Source organism: Accipiter gentilis, chromosome 9 (genome assembly GCF_929443795.1).
Source record: "Accipiter gentilis chromosome 9, bAccGen1.1, whole genome shotgun sequence".
NCBI lineage: Eukaryota > Metazoa > Chordata > Aves > Accipitriformes > Accipitridae > Astur > Astur gentilis.
In genome coordinates, this window is record NC_064888.1 from 5127379 (window position 1) to 5154379 (window position 27001).

The 27001-nt window shown below is 41.1% G+C and overlaps 2 protein-coding genes across 15 annotated transcripts in view; both read left to right on the plus strand.

The window, feature by feature from the left end:
- Positions 1–16337, plus strand: part of MCU (mitochondrial calcium uniporter) — a 97037-nt gene extending 80700 nt beyond the window's left edge. For all 5 annotated transcript variants that reach the window (XM_049811076.1, XM_049811078.1, XM_049811077.1 and 2 more), the window contains 7 exons: positions 1497–1566; positions 5695–5865; positions 6803–6907; positions 10089–10249; positions 10735–10938; positions 13083–13199; positions 14439–16337. In XM_049811076.1, coding sequence (XP_049667033.1) covers positions 1497–1566; positions 5695–5865; positions 6803–6907; positions 10089–10249; positions 10735–10938; positions 13083–13199; positions 14439–14516 — 906 coding nt within the window. In that variant the 3' untranslated portion in view covers positions 14517–16337. The remainder of the gene's footprint in view (positions 1–1496; positions 1567–5694; positions 5866–6802; positions 6908–10088; positions 10250–10734; positions 10939–13082; positions 13200–14438) is intronic.
- The window catches only part of OIT3 (oncoprotein induced transcript 3), a 32183-nt gene continuing 20175 nt past the window's right edge, over positions 14994–27001 (plus strand). The window contains exons 1-4 of one of the 10 annotated variants that reach the window (XM_049811034.1): positions 14994–15098; positions 16527–16669; positions 21193–22745; positions 26470–26844. In XM_049811034.1, coding sequence (XP_049666991.1) covers positions 22682–22745; positions 26470–26844 — 439 coding nt within the window. In that variant the 5' untranslated portion in view covers positions 14994–15098; positions 16527–16669; positions 21193–22681. Of the gene's footprint in view, positions 15099–16526; positions 16670–16692; positions 22746–22767; positions 24053–25619; positions 26026–26469; positions 26845–27001 lie in introns of those variants that run through there. The other 9 variants (XM_049811039.1, XM_049811035.1, XM_049811040.1 and 6 more) reach the window with 9 other exon arrangements.

A 27001-nucleotide genomic window follows, 5' to 3' on the forward strand; every position in this document is an offset into this window, starting at 1 on the left:
TGGTTTAATGCCTGTTTCTCTTTTCCTGTTAGCTGCCTGTTTGACTTGACTGTGGGAAGCTGAAAATGCAGTTGCAAAGAAGAAAACTTGAAAATGACTTGACTCATTTTCATTGTCAAGACTGAGAAAAATGGAGTGTGAATACAGCACAAATGAGAGTGAATAACCAGAGCTGTCAATGCACTGGCCACCTGGGCCATAGATCCTGCTTTCGAGAAAGATGACTGTAGTTGAAACTATCCTCGATTTGCATAGCCCACTTCAGAAGAAAAGTGAAGTTAGCAGATAAAGCTATTTTAAGTAGATTATTGAAGACAACTTCACCAAATATGGAGGTCTGGACAATTTGGCAGAGAAATAATCAACAGCCTGGGTTTTGTTTGCAAACTTCCATTAGAAATTTACTTAAAAAAACAAGCATTACCTGTGAGATACCTTTATAGAAATGCAGGTTTGACAGCTGTGTTTTAGAAATCAACAAACAAAAAAAATCCCAGACCATAGGAAAGCCCATATTGGACTGCAACTGTTGAAAACTCTGAGTGCTAGTCACTGAAATATATACCACTGTAGACAGATGAGAGCTGGTGTTGTGCCTTACTTTTTAAATTTGGGCTTTTTTGTGCCAGAGTTGTAATTTCAGTGTTGGGGGTAGGGTTACTATGTAACTGGACTAGTATGTAACTAACTGTAGCCAGACTTTAAATCAGTATGATTCTAGATTTTCATGAACAAATTAGTCCTTTGACAAGGTTGCAGAGCATATAAACCATTCATGCACTTTCTTCTTATTGGGCTCTTTTTTTAAATAGCTCAGTATCACAGTTTTTGGGGGCTTTATTTTTGAACTGTTTGTTCTTCTATGAACAGGCACGTTTACTACTTTTATCATAGAGTTTGGCTTCCATCACTCTGCAAGGACAGGAAAAAAAACCCACAAACCATCAGCACAGGAAACGACCTAAGAGAATGAATGTCTTAATCCACAACTCCTTAACCCTCTCCCACTGTTAGGCTGAAACTTTTTTTAACCTTTAAAGACTGATGCTTTCATGTGATTTCCACTTTCCATGCCTGTGTAGTAATCTAAATTGATTTCTTAAAAGTGATTAACTCCATGTGGCTTTAAAACTACATTTTACATTAAGGAAGGAAAAAAAAAAAACAAACACAGCTGTTCTGTTATACAGTCTGACTTTAAACTACGTGCATTGAGAGTGAGGTGTGTAGAGGTGAACTTGGCTGAGGGGGGAAACCCTACTGGGTGGCAGATGGTAAGAGAAGAGGCTGTTCTTGACAGGCGCTCCTGGTTTGTGGTTACCCCTGCAGTGGATGGGAGGAAATGCCTAACGCAGGCATTGGGGTAGGTGATGGCGGGGGGGGGGGGACGGGGGACGGGGACCGGGGACGGGACACAGGAGGTGGCACTGGGGTGTGATTCTGCCAGACGAGCGGCACTGAACATTTGTCCTTTTTGCTGTGCTTGTCTTTCCTAGGTGCATCAGAGGCTTTCTCCTTGGCAGAGTGCGAGAGTGGTCTATTGCAGTACGGTAGTGCCCTCTGATGGTGAGTATTGACACGGAGAAACTCTTGGCTCACTTTGGAATTCACTAACTTAAATCAGGTTCCCTGACCCCTTCTGTGGTTGAGGCTTTTTTGGCTAAGGAGGTAATGCAGTTTTGAACTAAGGAAGAGACAGAGAACAAAGTCAGTCAAGAATAACTGAGGATACGGTCAACTTTTCTAATAATTGTCCTTACAAAACTGGACAGGCTTTATAAAGAAAGATGTAATTGCGTGCAACTGTCCAAATTTTTTTGCCAGGCTTTTGCCTGATGTAGCCGTGAGGTTTGTGTGATGCCTACCTTTCAGGGTACTGTGTTCCCTGTTAACTTTATGTAACAAAAGTGCATTTCATATCAGCTACTTGCTCAAACGGTTGAAAGCACTGTTTACTGCAGTGAATAAGCTGTGAAGCCAAGGCAATTTTGTTCCTTAATTTAAGTTCTGCAACAGCTCAGACATTAAGCTTTTTTGAAAAGGTTGTCTTAAGCAAGAGAATGCACTGGTGGAACTTCTAAAATCTCAGTATGTTAGAGTGCAAAGAGGAAACAAGCAGCTTTGAGATCACTGCCTGCTTAACATCTGCTTGCTGTGCTCAAAGACTAGAGCATTTATGCTGACTGACAAGTGGTTAGTGGATCCTCTCCTCGTTAAGGTTTGTTAATAAAGTCTGAAAGCTAATAAAGTAAAAGGTTCTGACACAATTGCTTTCCCTGCCAGGATAGTGAGTGTGTGCAAACACAAAGAGAACATGACTGCTGTGGAGAACTCGAAACAAAAACCTGAAGGCTTGAATAGGTAGAAGTGTAGAGGACACATGTAAGGTTGAGAGGATGGTGTAAGTGCGTAGCTACTTGCCTGATTCAATTTTTATCTCTCCTCATATTGTGCTTGAATATTTCTCTCATTCTTTCTTCCAATAACTTCACCTTTACCAGTAGTAAATGTTCAATGCTGACTTCTTTGGCCACGCCCCCTTTTTTTTTTTACTCTACTTTGTTTTGGCCTAAGGTATTGCTTAAGGTGTTCTAATGCAAGAACAGAAATCTTTAGAAAATACTAATGACTAGTGTTACTGGTGCACATATGGTTGAGTCAAAACTTTGTGATGCTTGGATGGAATTCATGCCTCAAAGCAACCTCACGCTTAATATAGCATGTGAAGCTTTTAAAATCCTCCATGGTCTTATTTAGCAGCATCCCTGGCCGGGTTGTAGGTGTCTGTAAAGTGAAATATACTTCTATACAATTGTTTTCTTTTACTTGTCTTGTGTATTTAAGTACTGGCTTAAAATTTAATCAGTGAAGATTAGCCAAAATGTTAGTTCTATAACTAGTGAAATGCTAAAATGCTTTGCCAACTTAGTAACTTGTAGTTGCCCTCATTCAGGCAATTCATGGGGCTGTCAGGGCAGACAAGAGCAAGGCAGACAGCCATATCGCAGTGTTGTGTTAATAACTTTTACTGGAGCTGTCTGTTGCTGTCTGTTAGGTTTGTGTTATTGACGTGTCCTTTGGATTTTTTCTTCTTTTTTTTTTTTTTAATTGCCTCTGAGCTCTTCCCTTGCTAATGCAGTAAAAATCTGACCAGACGTTACTTGTGTGGGAGGTGATGAGAAGATCAAACTGGAATTATGGACTTTCCCCACTGGTGAATTAGGCTTGAAAATTACTTTTATAAGCTTTTTGTAAGGAAAACATAAACCAGATGTAATTCCAGACTTACTGAGCCAGTCTTCCGAAGGGAAATAATTTGGTCTTTTAACACTTCACCTAAGTTGGAAATCCTTGAGAAAGGTTTTGTGTGCGCTATCAACGCTGATGACTCTTAGTGCAGCCTGACCTATTGCCTTTATCACTGGTCTCCATCTGGTCTGTGGAGGGTTAAAATGTGGCAGGGCTGGTGCTGGTAGGCACTTCCTCCAAAGCTGGCAGTTGTGGAGCTTTGGTGGTTGTGTTGTGCCAATGGGGATACATGGAAAAGTGTTGATGTAAATATTGCCATCTCTTCTGCTCAATGATAAACTGTTTTACTGCCTGTATGATCAAAGTAGCATTTTAAATAAAGAATGCTTTTCATGTCTTGTGGTAATGTAAGCAGTGCAAAAGTTAATGTTGTATATGCTGCTCACAGAACTAATGAATTCAATACTTAAGTGGCTATTTTAAGCTTCTAAAGATGTTGATCATTCCTTTTGAGCCTGCTATCATAAGTGTAGGTAATGCTAATCTATTTTTTAGCAGTCTCTTGTTCAAATACTTGAGTGAAAGAATGCAGAAATCTAATAGCTGGTGTCATAATAGCTGCTGATAAGGGGCATGAAATTCTGTCTAACTGTCCAAAAAAATTGGCAGTTTGCTTTATTTTTTTTTCAGTAAATATCTAACTGTTTCTGACTTTTAATCTTTGAAACACTGAACCTACTGAAGTCCTGTCAGGTGTCTGAGTCTTGAGAATAGGCATTTATAGGCTTCCGAATACTGGGGCCTCTTGGGATGCTTTAGTCATTTTTAGATGTCCGTACTTGGTTGCTTCCACCTAGTCTTTAAAGATGACATGAGAACCCCTGTCAGCACTGGATAGCAATCCCCTGGAAGAGGGGAAAAAAACCTTTGTGTATGCTTGATTCAATTTATGAAGGCATGTGACAGTCAACTCACCAGCCTGAGAGAACTCTTCTGGCTTTGTAAAAGTGTACTTGGTACATCCTTTCTCAACATACATGAACATCCCTTTTAAGAATGGCATGTTGCCCCAAGACTTGTCCTAGTATGCAAATGATCCTGTAATTTAAATGGGTTCATCATCTGGCAGCAAACCACTGAAAAGGGAAGTATAAAGGCTGTCAGTGGCAAAACTTTCTGAACAGTGGCATGCTGAGAAATAGTTCCCTTCAGTAGTTAAAATTACGTTATTTGTTTCTATTTCAAACTTGCATAGGCTACTTTAACGAACTAATTTTGATGGTAGCTCTTTAAATTGACTTGGCATGTCAATACATGAGTTAGATGAGTTTAAGTAGACAGTGTGGTTCATGTAGTTGGCCAAAGCTACAACAGGCGGGAACACTAAGCCAGATGCAGTGTGGGTGGATGTGACTGCACAATCCTTGAGACATGGCAAATGCTCTGTGCAATAAAGAAGACCTTACGTTTTTACATAAGAAAAATACGTAGCAATCGAAAGTGAATCATTTTTAGGTGTGTTGCTATATCTTAGCAACTGCTGCACTTGGGGGAAATTTTGACTGTGACTCAATAGATGGCTTAAGGAATACGAACTTTTAACTTCTCTTTTCTATGTATGGATATCCTGAAGCACACAGAGTAGGCTGTCCTTCTGGCAGTAAAATAATAGCTAGTTTACAGTTCATACAGGTTACTACCATAAATTTTAGAAAGGTGTGCTGAAATCCTTAGGAATGCTCTTCAAAAAGCTCCTGACAGCACTAAAGAAATGGAAAATGTTGTTTTATCTACACCTAAGAAGTAACGTCTATCTTCTGAAGTACAAAGTGTATTGATCCCATGAATTTTAGATGAAATGACCTTGAAGCTTAAACTCAGAGTGCTGTTCCTACAGCCTCATACTCCTGACTGCTCTCTTAAATATTTGTTGCCTGAGGACAAAGAGGAGGAAACCAGAACTAAACAAGAATAAAAAGGTTTGAAGTAGGTCCTTCCTTGATGTTTCCTAATACACACAGTCTGCCTTTGTCTTCTAGGCTATAAATCCTGATAAATTGCACAGTGTTTTGTCTTATATGGTCCAAAATACTGCTATTCTCAAAAGCTAACCAAAATGTACTGTGCTGCCATGTTGTGGCTCTTAGATACCATGTTGCCTTTAGTATAAATACAATTGTGCTTAAAGTAAGTATCTCTTACTTTTCTACAAAGCACAGAAAGTTTAATAGATACTGCCAAGTTAACGAGAGTGAAAACTTCAGACATCCCTCAGTTTTTCTTTGGTGGACATATCTCTTGATAAAAGATGAACCAAAAGTTTAGTCTGTTTTATGTTCAGCTCATAACCACGTTTACCTCTTTCTCCATGGGACAAATACAGAGCTATTATGAAAAGATCTGTTAATTATTAAAGATAAACTTGGTTTTTTGTCTTCTTTGTAGAAGTAACAGTGGTTTACCAAAACGGGTTACCTGTGATTTCTGTGAATCTTCCATCCCGACGTGAACGTTGCCAGTTCACGCTTAAACCTATCTCAGACTCTGTTGGTGTGTTCTTGCAACAGCTGCAAGCAGAGGACCGAGGAATTGATCGGGTTGCAATCTACTCAGCAGGTACTGTTGTTTACAAACTAATTGATTTACTTGCTTGCCAGCTATTTTCATCCAGCTTTTTGCTTTTCAAGTAAAAGGTTGCTATGGTGTGAGTTCTTTGACATTCCTGAAAAAGTAGAAGATAGAAATGGCATTCCTAGGGTAAGACTATTGTTAGCTATCCCTGTGTTGTTAGGTCTGTCAAGGAAATCTGACTGTAGAGTGAAGGAGGAGGAAAACATTCCTAATGCTTAGCTTACAGACATCAGTCCTAATGGAGGTGATTTTGGTGAGTTTCTTATTATTTAGTAGGAAAGATGCAAGCTATGCAACTGATGCAGAAGTTCTAATTGATTTGTAAGGAATTGGCTGTAAAAGGGAAATGGTATCTTGCTTAACTATGAAAACTCAGTCATGTTTCACTTAATGTCTTACTTCACTGCTGTGCTAAATTGCTATGTGTCTGCTAGCCACCAAAGCTCTGAAACTTTGTTAGGATGTCTTATGGAAGTGCCATCAGAGCTAGTTATTTTCTTAAGTCTTGGCCTGGAAGGGAGGTGTTTGCTAGGTTAGTGATGTCAATGCTGTCCAATACCAGAGATTGAAATATTTTCTAATGCCAGTGGAGAGAGATGAAGGTCACTTAAGTGGATTGTTTTGCAAAACATAGTAAAATATTAAAAGTGTGTGGGATGAAAGGAACTGCTTTTTATAAGATGACCCCAAATATCACAGATGTAGAAAAGCCGCTGCATATGTAACTCAGCTAGTCTTTGCCATATAAGGTCTCCCAGTATCTCTCTCTCTCTCTCTCTCTCTCTCCATCTTGACAAAGAGTATTGTCTGTGGGAAAGTGTAGAAGTCCAACAACTGGATTTGGAATGGCATTACAACTTAACCACAGCATGTTTAGGTACTTTGTTTCTACTGTTTAATGAGTTGTCTCTTTGCCTTACAGATGGCACGCGTGTCGCCTCCTCCACGGGCATAGATTTGCTTCTGCTGGATGACTTCAAACTGATCATTAATGATGTCACGTACCATGTTAGACCACCAAAGAGAGGTAAACCAGCCTGGTTCTGGTAAACGTCAGAAATAAATTTCAGTATGCAGTTCCCTGTTCAATTGCAGCATTCTTTATTAACTTGTTCAAGAACGTGAAGAGTTATTTCTAAAGGAAACCATGCAGTTTCTAATCCTGCTCTTGGAATCTAATTTAGTGATATCCAAGTAATCAGAGTAGTCAGCGATGAAAAGCAAGTATTTATTCTGCTCAAAGCTAGTAGCCCCTGTAAGAAGAATAAATGAAGACATGTAATTTCTTTTAATTTCTAAATTTTTATGTATTTTCTTCTAATTACTGAAAAGTAATTTCATATAACTCATTCTGAAGGAGTACAATACAAAATGGGAATTAGATTGAAACTTAACATTATCTGATTTGGAAGAATAAATGATTCCCTCACTTGATAGTTAACATTGTTTCCTTTTAAGTGTGATACTTTGAAAATTGCAAATAAACCTTGAAACTTTGTTAGCTGACAAACAGTGAAATAAATGAGACTGTGCTCTTAGAAAGTTAGATTGCTAAGAATCAAATAGGAAGGGAAGCCAACCTATTTTGAATTAATAAGAAAATATTTTTAAATAATGGGCTTTGGACAGTTGTGTAACTTTCAAGATGTGAAAATTTGTGAGAAGCTTTTGAGATGCTCCAGGGTTACTGGCAGAGCCAGGAACTTGGTATTTTCATCTACTGTCTACTCTTATTCCTAGGCAACTTTATAGGCTTCATAAAGCATCAGGTTCTTGCATGCCTATATTTCCCTCTGAGGACTTAACCAAAAGGACCAGATATGGAAATGTTGGTCTGCTTGTTGCTTGGCTCACAGTGGAGGATTTTTGTCTACCTTACTGTTCTGTTATTGTTGCAGGCAATAATGTGAACTTTGCAAGCGGTATTTTTCTAAGAAGAATTTTTAGCCCTGTAGACAGGCAAACAGATTGGGAAGGATTTATAACTTGTCTTGCATGTCCAGTTGCAGTCAGATGGTGGAAATACCATCCCCGATTTGTTTGGATGTTTTTCCTAGCGTTTGGGCCTTCCTCTCTTATGCCTCTCTTCAAGCAGTGGATAATGAACAAAATTGTTCACAAGGCAAAAGCTGTGAGGGAACTGTTAATGTTCCTTTTACTGTCTTGGCCAGTCTGAATAAGGCAACGTGTTAAAGCAAGTTGATCTATCAAAAATCAGGAGACTGACCACATCTTTTGGGTCTGAGACTAGCCTGGGTGGCTGAATTCTAGGAAGATCTGCTGATATATGCCATCTTCCTTTGTAGATGTAGTTCACTTCCAAGGACCTTTTTGCAAGGAAAATAATAAAAATGTATTCTAGCATTTTACTGTTTGCTGTATAAAAGTACCAAGTAAAAAAGATATTTCTTACTTGGGGAACTTTCCGCAGGCACCTGTCCTTAGTATGTGGGAGACTCTGGAATTGGGAGTGCAGCATTGGGTGAGATACTTTTTTGTCCCCTCTCTGTGGGTTAGACTGACCTCCCCTAGAGATGTTTTTTTCCAAACTCCTTAAATGCACCTAAACAGAAAACTCTCCATTGAGATTGGGTATCTAAAACACTGGATATGGCACACACAAAAAAGTTACTCTCTGTTCTGTCACCCCATTTCTCTGTGTCCTGAACGTGGTGTTTTCACACACTTGTAAGGCATCATAGGCCAGAGAAGTGGAGTAAGGATTTTAACAAGGTATCTCTTCTAACTGTTCGTGCCTAAGAGCAGGTGATGCTATCCAGCCTAGCTGGTCTAGTCTGTAATTTTTAATACAACTAAATGAGAATGCAGACATGGTGTCCATTTCTGCACTGAAGAAACTGCTGCCCCAAGGTAAGGCAATTCATACATCCCAGTTACCTAATGTTTGAGAGAGCAAAGTCTGTGTCAGTGAGTCAGTATGGTTTTTTTGGTTAGCTTGCTTGTATGATATACCTATTGTGTGTTGGTAGGTGAGCTCTAGGATCACCTAGGTTACGTGAAATTGCTGCCTCTGATTCATTTGCCAAGGAGATTTCTATAGTTAGTTCATATTAAAATGAATGTGCTCGTAAATAGGCACTGAGGTTAGTTCTGCTAATCTTTTTAGCTATTGCTTTTCCATTTTTACAAAATCACCCTGGGTATTTTGAAATGGAAATGCCAGAACACTGTAATCTTAAATACTAAGTACTTTTTGATTGTCACTTCCCCTATGAAGAAAAAAAAATAAATCCATGAGTTCCTATGGAACAGGAGCCCTTTAGCGAGGAGGGGTATATGGTGTGCTTTGTATGCCTTGGCAGACAACTGAGTCACTTCTTTCCCTTGAGCTGCTAGTGTTAAAACTTAAGCTGTCCACAGCTTTTTATGCATTGGTAAAATCATATTTTGAGAAAATAAACTAAGGTATGCGCCCAGGATGCTACAAAAATTATTTTTTAAAGAAATTTATTTCTTTATTTGGCTAACGTCAAGTTCTTTTGCTTTAACGTGAATCTTGGTTTTTTTCCCATACAAAGTGTGTGATACAATACTGGTAGTCACAACTCTCTTACAAATTGATTTCCTTTAGGAATCCTTTTTGTGTTGAAATGTGGGGACAAAGGCAGTTTCAGTTAGTGGCCCTGTTAACTGTCTCTATTTAAATACTGTGAGGGAGAATTTCATTGCCCTGTAGGCAGTACAGCAGGGAGTTGCCCACAAAGTGTTGGGAAACAATTCCTGGCATTGGTACTCAAAATAATTATCATAAGACTGCATGTTCTTGGATCACTAACCCAAGATGTTTGGTTGCTGTCATGAATAACTATGGTTGCTGATGGTCTGCAGTCTGAATTCTGGCTGTTTCTTGACAGCTGGTGTGATGGATCATACTAGTTTAGTTGTTCATTTGTCTTCGCTGAGTCTTGTATATAAATATGGATCAGAAGTAGCTGTTGATATTTGGCAAGCTTAACAGTATGTATCTCTTTTCCTTGTTCTTATCAAATTTTAGGAATATCCAATAATAAAGCCTGGTTTTCTTTTGAAGAAATCGTATTGTCTTAGTGTGCTGGAGCTCTTCCAAAGGCTTCTTTGTTGAAAAGATAGTTTCATACATTTTCCTGTGCAGACTAATAGCAGTTTCTGAAGAGTATATGAGAAGTTCCATGGATACATGCATATAAAGCAGTCTCTCTTTTTTCTAGAGCTCTTAAGCCATGAAAATGCAACGACGCTGAATGATGTCAAGACATTGGTTCAGCAGTTGTATACTGCCTTGTGCATTGAGGAGCACCAGCTGAACAAAGAGAAGGAGCTGATAGGGAGACTAGAAGAATTGAAGGAGCAACTAGCACCACTAGAAAAAGTGAGTAGTTTCTCGTTTTATTTTATTTATCCTCCAAATGCAGCCTAAATTTATTTCAAGGTTTTAATTGGCATGCTCCAAATAGTTTTAAAATCATCGAAGCAGAAGATGTGCTGAGTGTGTACTCAGCCAGGTCAGTTTCTGGTTTCAGTGGAAATATTTTGTTTCCTTGCTTTATATAGTTGGAAATGAACTTGGTAGTAAATAAAGACTGGGACTAATGCAACAGAACATCTGTGAACATAGAGAAATGAACATCTTTGTGAGGCATTCAAAGCATGTTCAGAGTAAAATATGCTTGATGGCAAGGTACTGATGGGAAAAGTCTAGATTTGTCTGCATAATCTAATCATATCAAACCACTCTAATAATTTCCAACCTCTTAATATTAATATAAATACAAGGTGCTATGTTTACATTATCTCTTAATGATATTAACATAATTATTTTTGAGAATACAAGGTGCGTGCTTCTGTCTTTGGCAGGTAAGGATGGAGCTCAGCAGGAAAGCAGAGAAGAGGACAACCTTGGTGTTGTGGGGAGGCCTGGCCTACATGGCCACTCAGTTTGGGATTCTGGCCCGCCTCACCTGGTGGGAGTATTCTTGGGACATTATGGAACCAGTCACCTATTTCATCACCTATGGTAGTGCCATGGCAATGTATGCTTATTTCGTAATGACTCGCCAGGTAGGACTTGTTGTGCTGATGTTGACACTTCAATAGAAGACTTTCTTTGAGCTCTACTCCCTAAAAAAAATAGCAAAGTTGTGCCTGTTAGATGTAGCTTTGCCTTTTCCTTATCCTGTCAGAACCTAGTTGTGGCTTGATTTGATTAGTGCTGTCCAGGATGGTGGTGTATAGTTGTGGGTTTTTTGGTGGTGGTCATTGCTGATCTCCCGGTTCTCTTACCATAAATGCTTATGTATGTTGGGTGGTTGACTGCTTTAGCTATACAGGTTCATCTACTGACAGGTAATGGTTTCTGCATGCACACCCATGCAGCTTCACACACATTGACTTGCACCGGAGGCCTCCCAAGTGCTGTGATTTATGAACCCAAGTGAACTGTGGGTGCATGAGGTACCATTTCAAAGAAGCCCATCTCTCTGACAGGAGATGCCAGCCTTTTTAAAGGGACAAAGGTTAAGGGATCTTGTTGGAAATACTTTTGTTTAGGTGTTTCATGGATCTGGCCTCCCATCCAGATGAAGGATCCTTCTCTGGATCCTTGTAGTTGTGACAGACTCTGTGTGGATTTTCTAGTACCTGGTTTGTTTCATCACTCCCATTTACACTTCATAATCCCATCTAAATAACGAGGGAGGGACGGACTGCTCAAAGAGTCTCTGCTGTCACAAGACCATCAGGCCAGATGCTGCAGGTGTTCCAGTGCAGTGTCCCAGGGGTCTGTCAGCTGCATCGTTTTGGGGCCTGAGGTGTGCCCCTGTCAGAGATGGTCAGTAGTTTCTGCCAAGTGCTGTTGGAACTTCTGCCATGTTTGAACTCAGATTTGACGTTTTAATCATTGTCTGTATCAATTAGTGCCTCTTCTGCCACACCTTAAAATCGCAGTGTTTCAGGGGTGGCATGGCTCTGAATGCAGGTTTTCTCCACCTGACAGCCCTGATTGTTGGATGTATACCAGGCACAGAGGCTATGTGATGTTCCAGTGCAAGGGAGAGTTAACTTCAGCAGGCAGACCTGTGCTTTGTAGAGGCTATGTGGGATTTGGTGTTAACAGCTCTGCTGCTCAGTTATCTGCACACTTTAAAGAGCTGTGACTTTTTGCAGTAGAGTATCCTTGGCAAAAGCTGTGGTATTGGGTTCTTGTTCTCACATCTATTGTTGCTTTAATTAGCCATTGCATGTTTATGAACTTAAGAAAAAGAGAGCAAGGGCCATCTTAGAAGGGCTTTTTTTCCAGTATTTATAGCTTTTTTTTTTTTTTCCCCCCCACCCGTTTTCCCCACAAACTTGTCAGTATGGGAACCCTGAAATGTGTTAGTTTTTGTTTTGTCTGCATGGAAGGATTCACACATTCAGGACAGGAGGGAGGTGATGGTAACTCACTGCTGGAGCATAACATATTAGTAGAGAAGCAAATGCCTGACTGTACTGGGTCTAGCTGGGACAGAGTTCATGTTCTTCATAGCAGCTGGTATGGTGTTGTGTTTTGGATTTGTGATCACAACAGTCTTGTAACACACCGTTTTTGCTATTGCTGAACAGTGCTTGCACAGCATCAAGACCTTCTCTGTTTCTTGTTCCTCCCTGACCCGCCCCCCAGGAGTAGGCTGGGTGTGGGTGAGACATTGCAAGGGGACACAGCTGGGAAGCTGACCTGAACTGACCAAAGAGATATTTCATACCATATAATGTCATGTTCAGCAATAAATGGGGGTGGGGAAATTATTTTCTCCAAATTAGCTGTTGCTCGGAGACTGGCTGGGCATTGGTCTGCTGGTGGGAGGTGGTGAGTGATTGCTTTTGCATCACTCTTACGGTTGGTTGGTTGGTTGGTGTTTTTTTTTCTTCACTTATTAAACTGTCTTTTAAGGTTGGGGTTTTTTCTTGGGTTTTTTTGCCCTTTTGATTGTCTTCCCCCATCTGGCTGTGGGGGACTGACTGACTGACTAAGTGGGGGCTTAGCTGCTGGCTGGAGTCACCCCACCACACTGGGTGAGCTTAGACAATGCTGTCTGGTCTTGTGCCTTCGCTGACAGAAACTAGTTGTCCTCCCAAAACACACCTGATAAATACTGTGCTAATGGTATCCTGTGTTGCATCCTGTTGTGGCTTTGTTCCTATCTTTTCTCCTTTTTTCTTTTTAGGAATATGTTTATCCAGATGCCAGAGACAGACAGTACTTACTATTTTTCCATAAAGGAGCCAAAAAGACACGATTTGATCTAGAGAAATACAATCAACTTAAGGATGCAATTGCTCAGGTAACAAGAGTTTTTCCAGAAATAAGACAAAAATTATTGCTTGTTAGCTCTTAGCTGCTATTAACAGAAGCACCTCAAACAAGAATGGATGTATCTTAAGTTTTCAGCCCATTTTCTTGTTCCAGCCCCAGTGCAATCACTGAATTGGCTTTGATATGTCCAGGAATAGAACTGCTGGATGCGTAAATTAACATGAAACAGTTGCCTATATCTATCTGTAAGGGCCTTTTAGAAACTGCTGGCAAATCTTGAGTTGCTTCAGGCACTTCATGCCTCAGAGAAGCCTAATTCAAGATTTCCTTTCTTCTCAGCTCCTACACACCAGATGGATTTAGTGAGGAATGAAGACTTGCATCCATTCAGTTCATGTCTTCCTGACATAGCACTTCAGTGCACTGCATTGCATTTCTGGAAAATAACGTTCAAAAAATTTAGCTGTATTGTTAGAGGCGATGGGGGCAGATTTCTCATATTCTGGAGACAGACACTTTTGGCAGACTGTCCACATTGTGGAATCTGTTCAACAAAGGAGTCTGGTAGAGATTTTTCCTTGTGTTTCTGAGAGCCTTTTGGCAGAAGGATGGCATGAGCAGAAAAAGCAGAGCTACCACATTCTTTTTCACTGCTCCATATCATTGTCTGTTTATTCCCAGACTCTGGAAATGACAGTGTAGGATATCCAGGGTAAGATGTATTCTCCCCCTGCCTTGGAGAAGGAGCTGCGCAAGGAGTAGAGGGAGGTCAGGGCTAGGCTCTTTTGGTTTCATGAGAAAACCAGGAAAGACCTCTGGGTTTTCTCATGCCATGTTGAATATGGGTACCCTTGGATGGTATCTTCATGGAGTTTTTCTTCTAGAATCAACCATTCCCATTAATCTGGTTGGTTTTGGTTTTGTTTGTTGTTTTTTTTTTTTTTAAACAAACAAAAAAACCCAAACCCAATGAAACAAAACAACCCCAACCCAGTTTCAGTGAGTTTGTGGACCAAATCTTCCCTACCATATTCCTTATAAGTGGATGCACATAGACAAGTTTAGAGAAGTACAGAGCAAATGTCGAAGTGCTGAGAATGGCTTTTCCAAATATAAGCCTGTGACTTCATTTTACTTTTTGAACACTTTCCTTCTGTACAGGAAAAACAAGGAAATGCAGAAAAGCTTTCCATTCTGTCAAGGGGGGAGCAGTATTGGGGAAGGTGTATCAGGAGCTTGTTCTTTATAATGTGTCTTTTACTTTTAGGCAGAATTGGACCTTAAGAGGCTTCGAGATCCACTGCAGGTTCACCTGCCCATCCAGCAAATTGATGAAAAGGACTGATCAGCAAAGAAGCTCTGAACCCCGGCAAAAAACCTGTTCATAGCTCTTGCCTTTTTAATTAAAGCATTGCAGGTGGAAGCTGGGAGGTAGTGTGGGGGTGGAGGGTTTTTACCTTTAATCAAGACAAAGGACTGCAGGGGGGGAATCTCTTAAATCTGAAGATGGGACATTGTGGAATGTTAGTTCCGGAAAGGGCTTGGCAAACCAGTCACCTTTAAAAAACTGTCTGAATGGCGATTGTGTACAAATACAGGATTGGGGGTGTTCATGAAAAGAATGTAATGCTGGGGTGTAGGGTTGTCTTCTTCCAGCTTTGCAGGGTCTGCCTCTTGATAAGGCACCAGCAGCCTGCTTAGCTTTTTAAATTTTCCTTTACCTGATTCAGATCTCTTTCTCTCTCTTTCTCTCTCTCTAAAAAAAAAAAAGGGGGAGGAAAAAAAAAAAAAGAACAAAGAATCCAAGCCACCTGGAGCTATGGCTGGTGATCAGAACTTGCACTCCACCGCCATTAACACGCACACTTCTGATCAGACCTGGTCTCTTTTATAAAGTTACTACAAGACTGCTTTCTACTGGAAAACCGTGAGCTTCCCCTTCCCAGCCCACCCAATGTGCTCCACTGACTTCCTCCTTTGCTTATTTGTAGCACAGATTGGTTGTAGCCAAGTGAGAGAAGGAATGAGTTTTCTTCTGAACATTTGATAATTGATATTTTGGATTATTCCATAATAACTATATAAACTTTGCGTCCCAATGCCCTTGAGCTCCTTTTAGAAATCAATGGCAGCATTGCATGAGAGGTTTTTTATGTTCAGTCTTAAGGGAGGGACATTCCCCTCTTCCTACCCCAAATCTGATAGCCACCTGGACTATGAAATTATGAAGGTTTACAGGATTATGAAACTGTCACAGAATCACGACTTCTGCTTCTAAATGAACAGTTTTGGAACATGGATTAATTAAACTTGATATTTGACTGCTTGTGTAATGGGATAAAAGGTCTCATATATAGTCAAAGCATTTTTCTTGCCCAGAGGCTTTTTGAAAGCCTGGGGCTCTTACAGTGCAAGACACAGAACTACTTCGGTTCTCTAGCACTTCCCCCTAATTAAGTAGCTTTAAATGAACTTTGCATCCCCAGGTCAGAGTTTCTTAGGAGTGGCTAATGACATCTCTTGTTCTTAGCTAAAAGAAATAGAGGAAGGAAGGTCAACCCATTGCCCTCTCTTCTAGCCAAGGCTGGCTGATTTCTAAGCAGATAAAACATCTCTTCATTCAAAGCATGTCAGTCTGTTTTAGCATCCTGCTGATAAATACTGTGGAGACAGGATGAAGGTGGGAGAAAGGCACTAAGCTTTATATACAAAAAGGCTGGCTGCTTTTTTGATGTTTCACTACTACTCCTCACTGTGTCATGGAAGGAGGCTTCTGTTTTGTTTTGTTTTTGGAGAACCATGTTTTAAAACAAATAGGAAAAAAACCCCAAATCAGTATTAACTAGATGCCAGGTGCCTTGCGGATGTGGAAACACAGCTGGGATTGCTGCCTCTTCTCACTCAATGGCATGTTGGACCGAATGGGTGCATGTTTCTAGTTTGGTTTTTTTTTCCCCTTCCCCTTTTCCTCTGTCTTTCAATTTAGTTACATTGTGTGATTATTTTTTATCTGTTTTATCCTGTTTGTGTGGTGAGTTTTAAAGGGAAAAAAATGAACACCATCCTGTAGCTGAATCCTTGGTGTGTGTTTGGGATGAGGGAGGGAGCATGGAGAAAAGTCCTTCTTTAAAAAAAAAAAAAAGAAAAAAACCCAACAAAACCAAAACCTGAACATGTGTAAAATCCTGTATCATTTATGAAATATGTATAAAAGAGCGATGTACTTCTGGAACAATAAATAACTATTCAATTTTTGAATCGGTGCTCTTGAATAAGGTTATTTTCCCCAGCTGAGAGGAGAATATTCTATGTGTAGCAGCTGTCTCCTGAGTTTCCTCCATTTCTTTTTGTTTAGGTTGTTTCTTCTTGACCTTACATCACTGAGGCCGTGGTGATGCAGATAATAGCTTTCCTGAAGAAGTTCGGATGGAGATATTGCTGCCACGCCTAGCTGCATAACACAGGGATCTTGGGAGCAGTTGAGGTGGTGAGGTAGAGGTAGAGATATTTGGTCTAACAAAGATCTGCCCTTGGTCAGCATAGTAGCTTCATGTGGAGGCTGACAAAATCTGGAGACATGTGGCAGGTTGCAGGATAAGAATATATATGGGTGTGTAATGCCCAGCAACCTGAAAGGTACCAAGTGGTGTCAGTGTATTTCTGTATTGCATTCAAGAGCTGTTTCAGAGGAAAACTGGTGTTTTGAGCTTTTGTTACCTTCTTTCTGGGCCTCTGAATGGCTGTGGCCTAATTTGTCATGGTGATGTATCATTTGTTTATTAACTTTAGGAATTGCCAGACTGTACTTTGTCCTAACTTTTATGGGATGTTAGGACGAGATGTTTGGTGCCAGAAGGTTTTTTTCATGTCCACTGACTGTTAAAAAAAGAAAAATTGAAAGAATCCATGACTGGCCAGTTTTTAAAACAGCCAACTCTTGTGATTTTTAAAGTCTGAGAGAGGAGGGGCTGGAAGCTGCTAGTTATGTGACCTACCTTTAATCACTGTTGAAATTTAGTTCAGCAGTGTTGACAAAACCCTCTTCCTCCAAGCAGCCCTTAGTCTGTTGCTGTGTACAGACAAGCTGCTGCCCTCCCTAGACAAATTACTTTGGTCAGTTGCATAAGAAGTCATCCATTTTGGCATCCAGAAGAACTGAAGACTTTGACATCTAGTGCCACAATCCCTATTTTGAAAGCAAGAAAATGCTGTGACAGAATTGTTCCTGCACATGCTTTAATGTTGTTCTAGAGACAATGTGGGAACAGGAGGAAAATATGAATCTAAAACTGTACCCTGAAATATGGGCTGTCCATTGGATCTTGTTAGTCTGTACCCCTGGAAGGTTGCTTGCTCTTCTCTGCACCACCAGTGCACACATGGTCTCTGCTGGGCATGGATGACATGCCACAAACCTCAAACTCAAATCTCAGTGCTTCAGCTTTTGTTGCCCTTGAATGGCAACATTGAAGGGAATGGTGATGTTTGTTTGCTCTCCTTGTATACACTGTTGTTATATGAACATCAACAAACTCTCCTGCAGCAGCTATTTCATGCCTAGGAGCCAAGCAGGTAATAGGGTCTTGTCCCACTGGACAGCACTTTAAGAGCAGGCAGTGCTGCTTGAATCTTAATGTGACACTGCGTTCTTTAGACCCTGTAAAGGATAAACAGCAGTGTGCATTGCAGTGTTCAGATGCTACTTTTTCTACCAATTTTGTTATTCGTTTGGTTAATATCTTTTCCCTCTTTTTCTGTGAGGGAGCTTTCAAATAAATACACATCAAGTTCAGAATTGTCTGGAGAAATGTGTTAGGTTCCCTTTTTGCCGTGTCTGTGAGGCTCTACGTTGCAAGCCTTTGCAGGGCAGGTCTTCATGGCTCCTTTTTCCTGAAGAGCAAAGAAACCCATTTTCTTTTTCCCTGTAACCCTTCCTACCTGGCAGGCAGTGATGATGATCACCTTGCTGCAAGGTCTTACACTTCCATGTCTAAGAGGGCTTGCATGATGCTCTGAAGGTGCTGTTGGCTGTCAGACCTTGGCACTATGTCAGTCAAGTGAAGCTGGCCAAGTTGCTGTGTCTTTCTGACCCGGTGGAATGATTTCTTTGCTCTCCTCTGTGGGTTTTTTTGCGAAGTTGTAAATGCAAAATGCCTTGTGCCAGATTGTATGACTTCATTTTCACATAGGAAGGAGATTTTTATATCTTAAGTGGTTTTCTACCTATCCCAACGGATTCCAATTACTCCCTTTTAAAAAAAAATCAGTTTTATTTCTATACTGACATTAAAGGTGTGAAAAGTAAAATACAGGAATGGAAATTAAACTTGCAGTCTATTTAAGCCCTGAAGTATGGGAGAAGCTGATGTTATGCTGTGTCATTGTGGCTCTGTGGATTTGTAAAAGATGGGTCCTACTCCTGTTTCTGCCCGTAACTAATTTAGCAATTGTGTGTATGCTGTCTATGCCCTAATTCCTCCATGTAGGAATTAAGGATCATGGAAAATACACTGTGTTCTGTAAGACCTGTGGAAAGACACTCTCAGACCACGCAAGTTCTGCATCACAGGGCTCCACTAAGGGAAAGGAAATAACTGCTGCTCTTCACTAGGAGTTATATACTTGTCTGATTTCAGTGGGGTCTTGGTGCTTTACTATTTCTTATGTTGAGTTTGCTCATACTTCACCAAACTTGTGTACGCTCCCTGATCTCAACAGCCCTTCCCTTTGGCACTGTGTCCTGGGACAAGTTGTTTACAGCAACAAGGCCTATCTCTAAGTCCTTGACATACGTGCAATTCATCTCAGCAGCTTGTCAAGGCGTATTGTGAACATACATCCTCAAATCAATTGCAGACACGGATCCTGTTGTGTGTGTCGGGTTCTCCTCTCTCTCAGCAGCAGGAAGTGCTGATTAGCTCTTCTGCCTGTTCCTTCTAGGCAGGCTGCAGGAATTATTCCTACACCAAGAGCTGTTCTTCACACATCTCACTTTCATCAAACGTTAGTGTCTTGAGAGATGGTTCTGACAAAGACAAGGCCAGCTTCAGCAAACACCAAAGCATCTATATTAATTAGTACATTGCAAACACTATGAGACTTTCCAGCCTAGCTCATGCTTTGAAGAATTAGAGTTCCTTGTCTAAAGGTGGTAAAGCCCTCCAAATCTCTGGGAGGGGCAAGAAGTGTGGTTGCTACCTGCAAAATTAGCGTCCTTTCTTGCATTAAGAATAGACATACCGAGACTTAGACAGCAGCAGGTTTAGAAGATCCTGTCTCTTGGGTACCAAAACAAAATCCCAGACCTCTATTTTAATATTGCTTTCCTTCTTCCTATTTTTAACCCATACTGATGACTACTTTGAAGAAATACTAACTTGATCCTGATTCTTCTTGGGAAGTCAGGCTCACTTATCTTCAGTGTAGGAAAGTGGAGGTCAGGAACAACAGAGTTACCAGATCTGCTTGGGAAGTTCAGGCCCTACTGTTGTCCCACAAATGGGGTCCATTTACCTGGTGTACAAGCCAATAACACACAGAGTTGAGGTATTTGCAAATTGATTTCACTGATGTGCATGAATGGGTGCCTGTCCTGAGAGCACACCTTTGTCTCAAAAATCCTCACATTTATATACTTAACTATATACATTGTTATTTTCCTTAATGATTGGTTCTTTCTTCTTCGCCCCTCATGTAAATTAGCATGCTACTCTGTCTTCTTTCTTCATTGTCATCTTTTGAGTAGGTGGTCAATGAGTCAGTGGTCGCAGTCTCCCCCTGTAGGAATTACCTTTTACCTACTTCTTCCCTACTCTTGGCAGTTCCAAGTGGTTCTTCAAGGTTTATTGACCAGACCACAATCCATTATCTTTTCTGATATAAACATAAAGCCCCGTTGTCTGATAGTTAGTTCCTAAACCCTAAATCATGTCTAGTTACTGTTTCCCTATTTTAAAGATTAACTGATGGGGGCTGTACACAGGACTTTAGCAGCTCCCTGGTTATTTCAATGATGTTATACATATTAATTGATAACATTAAAGCATCTGCAATACTCCATTAGAATTGTATCCTTTCTTCTAGAGGGCCTGTTTGGAGGAGGGGTTTTTGTTTGGGTTTTTTCCCCCCCCTTCACCTTTAGCTCCTTGAGGCATAGATTTGCAGTGGCCTATGCTAATACAGGCTATTATTTTTTGTGGGGGAACTGGAGCTATGTACGTCAGCTGAAATAACTTGCAAAGCAAAGAGAAAGTCCTGATACAGGAGTTGCCTCTGCTGGTTGCTCTGAGGCACCTCTGCCGCTTTTTCTGGAAGACTGAGATGGCCTTTGTCTTTCCTGTGGATCCCAAAAATGTTTAGAGGCAGCACACTGAATCTTTTCCAGCCTTAGACTGTTTCCTTGAACTAGATATTACAGTGATTTGGGATAGTGTCACATCTGGGAATGCTGGGGCATCTCCTGGTTTAATCCATTTTGGAGAACTTGATAGGGCCTGTTTGTGATGTGTTTGAGGCTCAAAACTGCTATGATGTATTTAATTTCCCTTTGTTAGTTGTCAGTCACTTATATATGACTGTTAAAACGTTACCAGTGTGAGGCCTAATATACCACCTACAAAAAAAAAGAAGCTGGTAATGAAATAGTTCAGAGAAATATACACATCTAACACAAATAGAAAATTCAATTCAAGCTTGTCAGTTTTATTTACCCAGGATCTTAAGTATGAATCAACCTCTCAATGAAAATGGCAAAATATAACTTCCTGTGGCTTGCTGTATTATTTTTCATTCAATTTTAGTTTCTCTTCTGGGAATTCAGATAATCACCTTTTGAGGGTTATCTGCCTTGCTAGCTTTGCATAGTGAATATGTTCTCTTTTCCTGTTGTTGAAAAAACTTTTCTGGTACTGCACAGCTGTCAGCACAATATAGCCACAGAGATTTTTTTTTTTTTTTTTTTTTTTTTTTTTGGTGGGAGCAATGGCAGTCATTTATAAAGCTTCTTTTTTTTTTTTCCTTAGAGTCATTCACCACTGAAAAAGACTCCTCTGCTGGGGTGGAGCAGAGCACCATATTGTATTTCCCTGCCAGGGGAACACCCAGACAGAGAGAGACTCTCGAGATCTTTCTGTGATGTACAATCTCTACAAAGCAGGCAAATACCCAACTCCTTGTCTTTTGCAAACTCAATATGAAAATAAGAGTCATGTTTTTCCTACTGGGGTTTGAAGCTAGCATGTCAGCCTTGACGTTATTCGTTATGCCAGTCTGCTGCAGAAATGCAAGGTGCAAAGGAAATAGGGCAATGCCTTCACTTGCTTGATTGTGCAATTACTGCAGGCTTAGCTGTACTCTTTGCTGATGGATAACTTTGTGCCTGAAAATTATTTCCTGTGGGAGAACTGCATGACCATTGTTCATAAGCAGGGAGGGACTGTAGATGTGTATACGTATGTATATGTTAAAAACAGAGCTTTAAATCTATTCTTTATAATAAGACTTACAGCTAGTGGGATGAGAGGGAAGATCCCTTTCTGCGTATTCGTGTTGTTCTTGGCATACGTCACTGTCAGTCATAGTGCTTGGTTTGCTTTAGTAGAGAACAGATTTCAGTGTGCTACATCTCATATATAGCTAGAGCTTATGGTCATGACCTGCAACTCAACCAAAACCTTGATTTGAACCAGTAAGGCAGAGGTTCTCAATTACTCAGTTTTGCATGGAAGTTAACTCAGTAGCGTTAACTCAGTAGGGTTTCTTGATCATTGGTTTGGTTTTGTGTTTTTGTAAAGGCAGGGATCATTAGACTGCAGAAAAACATCTTTATTTGCTTTGTTTGATAATCTTGCTGCAGTGGTCAGGTTGTATGATCAGGAGTGGAAAGGGCCTTTGTGTAGCATAGGAACAGCTTATTTCCCCGTGGGACACCAGTCTTTCACTTTGACTGATGTTTCCATTGTAGCTCTGCTCCAAGCACTCATCTGCAATCTCTGCTCGGAAGGGTCAGTTCTCCTCCTTTGGCCACCATTTCCTGCAGTTAAGGCTCTTTAGCTGGTGTTTTCTGCCTGTGGGGAGTCATGAAGTCGTATGACTTGTGGAAGGAGCGGAGATAACAACAAGCACCCATCTGTTCTTCTTTTCCATCCCTTCAGGATGTCTGGGTGTCCCTGGTTAGAATTCTTCTCCAGATAAGATAGTGGAGGTGTCACTGTGGGGCAGTCAAGCTAGAAAACAATAGCGGGTTGAGTCCAAAAAAACAAGATTGATCAGTAAGTACATCTCTGTTGTCAATAAGGGGCAGAGCTGCTCTGTGGAGGTCAAGGCTGGAGCTGTACCCCACATCCCTTCAGCTTCTTCCTCTGATAAACTTCTAGGAGAGCTATCACACTTGCTCTTCAGAAAGCTTGGGGTCAGAAGCTCCACTGAGAGGAGGACTGCAAGACCCACAGTGTGTGCAAGGGCTTTCAAGCCTCTGTTACTTGAGTAGTAACTGTTCCTTGGCCAAGTGGGATGTTCCAGTATTTGTTTTTCTCTATCTGCTTTGTCATCCAGTTGCAGCCGGTGTCTTTGATGGGTGAGTAAAGAGGCATTGCCTTCAAGCTTATTTCTGTTTGCCCTCTTTAAGGTTTGTGCTGAGCCTTGGTGTTCTTAGGTGAAAGACTGGAAGACGTGAGAAATATCATTTTTCTTTGAAGGTTGTGTGAAATTCTTTCCAATTGGAAAGATCATTCTGTCACAGAATGTGAAGACTTCCATACTGGGAGAATCTCTACTGCCAAAGCACTGTGGGATTTTGCTGTCCCTTAGGAGGAGAGACTCTGAGTGGATATTATGCTACTTTTTCACCTGCTTCTTTGACAAATCTTAACTGAATTTAGTGTCATAATGCAGTGCTGCTCATTTCATTGCTTAGTCGTGCCAGAGCAGAGACCTCCAGTTATACAATACACACGGGATTAATCTCTCTGCAGAATGGTGGGCTTATGAATGCTCGCCAGAGTCTGATTTGTCATCTAATATATATGCTAGCATGTCAGCTAGAGAACTAATGGTATCATCAAGTTTACAAATTGAAAAGCTTTACTTCATAGCTAACGCTTTTTAGGCTGAATTGCTCAGGCCACGCAAGAAATGCTGGGGAGGAAAACAGTGAGCCAAGAAAAATGAAAACTGGAGTAAGCTGGAGAGAGTTACAAGTCTTGTACAAAACTCAAATGCTTTCATTGTTTGGGGAGGAGATGAGAGGTCAACTGGTTGCTTCTATGTTTTTGTGGAGTTTTTTCTTAAGAACTCAAATTAGTTTTCAATAAACTGTGCTGTTAAAGACTGCTTGGTGTCTCTGGGGAGGTTGGCTTGGGGCAGTGCTGGCAGTGCGAGGGTGGCCATGAGGCTCTGCGGTGTCTGGAAGAGCATTGTCTGCTTCTACTTGTTTGCCTCCCCTTCACTCCTGTCTGAAGCTCTCAGAGTAATGAAAGATGTGAGGGTGCGCTACCCCATTCCCCTGAAATGCCACCTTCTGGTTCCCTCTGAGCCACTGCATGTTCATCTCGGTAAATTTTGTCTTTAAATTATCTTCTGAATGTTTAGGAGACAATGTGATCTCTCTAGATGAGTGTTTTCAGAGTGTGTCTACAAAGGATATTTCATAAAGTTAATTATACTATATGACAGCTAATAAGAGTATGTATTTTTGGTTCTGCCCAGCTGGGAAGCTGACAGGGCATTCCTCGCTTCACCTCATTTGGCTTTTAACAGCACAAAACCCTTTTAATCTTAGTCAGTGACTCACCCTAAGGCCACACCAAATCATCTTGTGGAAACCAAGTGAGTTACACTGAGGAAGCTCAGAGGAAGCTTTGTTCAGCTGCATGCAAAGAAAAGGTATGATCCATCTTTTCCTATTGCAAGAAGTCAAGAAAGCTTTTGGAGGATGGGATTTAACAGTGCTGCTGCTGTCTGTGGGTGAGGGGAGGCAAGGAGAGGCAGGTGAAATCGAGAGCTCATGAGGGATTGCCTGGTGAATCTCATCAGAGATTTCCTGCTGCGTTCCCCCTGTGCTGCTCAGGAGAACTAGGCTGGTTGTGGTGGGAGTGAATCTGCTCCTCTGTATATCTCATGAACTATGGCACTAGAGATTCCCTTTGTAACCCAGACCTGTGCTCCCTGTGCCAGCTTGCAGCTCTGCAGCACTCTCATGACTATGGCAGCTTTTCCTGCCTTTTATGCTGGATTTGTGGCCAAACAAAATATGTCTATGGCTGAGGAAGGTGTAAGGATGTTTGTCAAGAGAGATGTTACGTTTGTGAGAAGGTATGAGGTCGCATGTCAATGGGACAGATATTTACAGAGGATGCAGCTAAATAAGGATGACTTGAAGTCCATTCGCTGAAGCACTTGTAGTTCCCACTTTAAAGTCAATAAAGCAAATGAAAATAATGAACCAAGAAAGTTTGTCTGCATCCAGAGCATTCTAATAGAAACAATATAATGTCTCCCCCCTCCCCAAATTGCATCCCCCTATTGTTTAAACAAAACAAAACAGAGAGCAATGTTAGAACTTAAAAAGAAATGTGATGTGGCAAGTAGAAGGTATTCCAGTCTGAGATGCATTTAATCAGAATGATTGGTTATATTAGCTGAATTCTAGGAAATGGTAATCAATTTTCCTTACTCAAGACATTATTAGCATTCATTTTGCTTAATAGGGAATAGCTAGTCATGGGTAAGTTGCGCTTAATCAGGTATTAAATGTAAGTGAAAATGAAACCTCTGGACTTTCAGTGAGGAAGCTGCCAAATCAGGGTTAATTGGGAGAAGACTGAAAGTGTAATGAACGCTTCAATTCTTCATTTTTTTTCTCCCTATGGTATTCTTAGGTTTTAATTGTTTGCAGATGGTTCAGAAAGGCATCTGAAAAGGGATATGCTCCTTGAGCACTGCATGAACAGATACGCACATACCAGGAGGTCCATGTGTTTATATCTTGCCCTCACAAACACTCACTACGCTCACAAACAAAAGATCTCCTGCGGAGATCAGGAGGGTTTGTGGGCTTGCAAGGAACATGACTGTGTAGAGTTGAACATTTTGCTCCCCAGAAGGTCCCGATTCAAACCTTCATGCTCTCTAGATTTTAAGGTAATAAATAAAAAGATATGGGGAAGCTGTTTGAGATGCAGGGAGGTGGCAACATCACACAAAACCACACTAGATACTGTGGAATCGTAGAGGTGGTTAGCATTTGGTAGAGAGGGAAGTGGGGACAGAGTCTCTGAAGGAGACCAGGGCACATCTAAGTGGATCTTTAAATACAGGGGGCCGCTACCTCTCTCACCCCGCTGCAGAATTTTACAGGGTGCACAGATTTGAGTTACAGCTCTTTCAACTCACCTTGGCATAAATGTACATAGCTGTAGGACAGAGTGGAGAACAAAGCCACAGGTAAATGGAGCAGGGTCTCTTTCTCCTACCTTACCTCTCTAAGCATACACTGTTGGTTAGAGATGGCCTGCTGGGTTATAGATCAACTTCACTTTCACCTGGGAGAGCAGTTCTTATATTTAGCTGTTTAAAATTGTACCCTGAAATGAGTAGGAGCTCATAAGTTATGCTTAGAGATTGCTTACAATTATATAGGGGTCTAATAATTGAAATGGAGTATTTTCTTTCTGTGTACCTTAAATGTAGCATTCCTGTTGCATATCTTGCAGTTCACCTGTAACTGATGCTTTGCAAGGCGATCTCTGATTTGTGGTTATGGCAACTCAACTGTGAGGGCTGACACTGGCTGTGGATGGATTTTGAGAGACACTGCATAACCTGTTTGAAGTCTGGTCTTTTTCTCCAGGCATATGGTAGAGTTACCAGTGACTTCAGGAGGGGTGTGCAGATGCTCAGTTGGTACTTGAACAAAGGGTGGATATCCTAGGCTAGATCCAGTGCTTCCGGAATGTATTTCCTATGGCAAAATTGCTGTCTGGACCTCAGATTTCCCTATTATTTTTTTTTCCCTCTGTCATACACTACAGCTGCTAAACAGCAAATCAGACTTGCATAATGTTGTGAGAGCTTTGTTAATTTACGTTTTCCTTCAAGACATTTAAGCCGAGCTGTCAGAATTTTCTGTAAGACGGTTAGTTAGCTGGTATCACTGTTTCTCCCCTGGGATCTCTATCACAAGGACTCTGTTCAGTCAGGAATAGAAAAAGAAAATATTTTGCATTCATTGCAATTATCAGTCAACAACTTGATTTGATATCTACCAGATGTTCTCTCTTGTCTCTTGCTGCATGTCTCAGCCCTGGACCCCTGCTCTGCCTACATCAGCCTGAATGAGCCCTGGAGGAACACAGATCATCAGATAAATGGTTCCCACGGCCAGCCGACATGCGACAGTCAGATTGACGGGGAGTGGTATCGCTTCACTGGCATGGCTGGTGATGCTATGCCTACCTTCTGCATCCCAGAGAACCACTGTGGCACCCATGCTCCCATTTGGCTGAATGGCAGCCACCCACGAGAGTCAGATGGCATTGTCCCACGCCAAGCCTGTGCCAGCTTCAATGGGAACTGCTGCCTTTGGAATACTACGATTGATGTCAAGGCGTGTCCAGGCGGGTACTACGTGTATCACTTAACCAAGCCTAGCGTTTGTTTCCATGCATACTGTGGGCGTAAGTAACTGCTGAGATCGCTTTTCTGAAATCCCTTCATCCCTGTGATACAGGAGCGGTAGTGAGCATCCGTATCCCTGAGAGAGGTGGTGGCTGGTTTCTGGCTTTCTCACCCAGAGGCATGTCAGGTGATGCAGTGCAGATGGTGGCCTGTCTA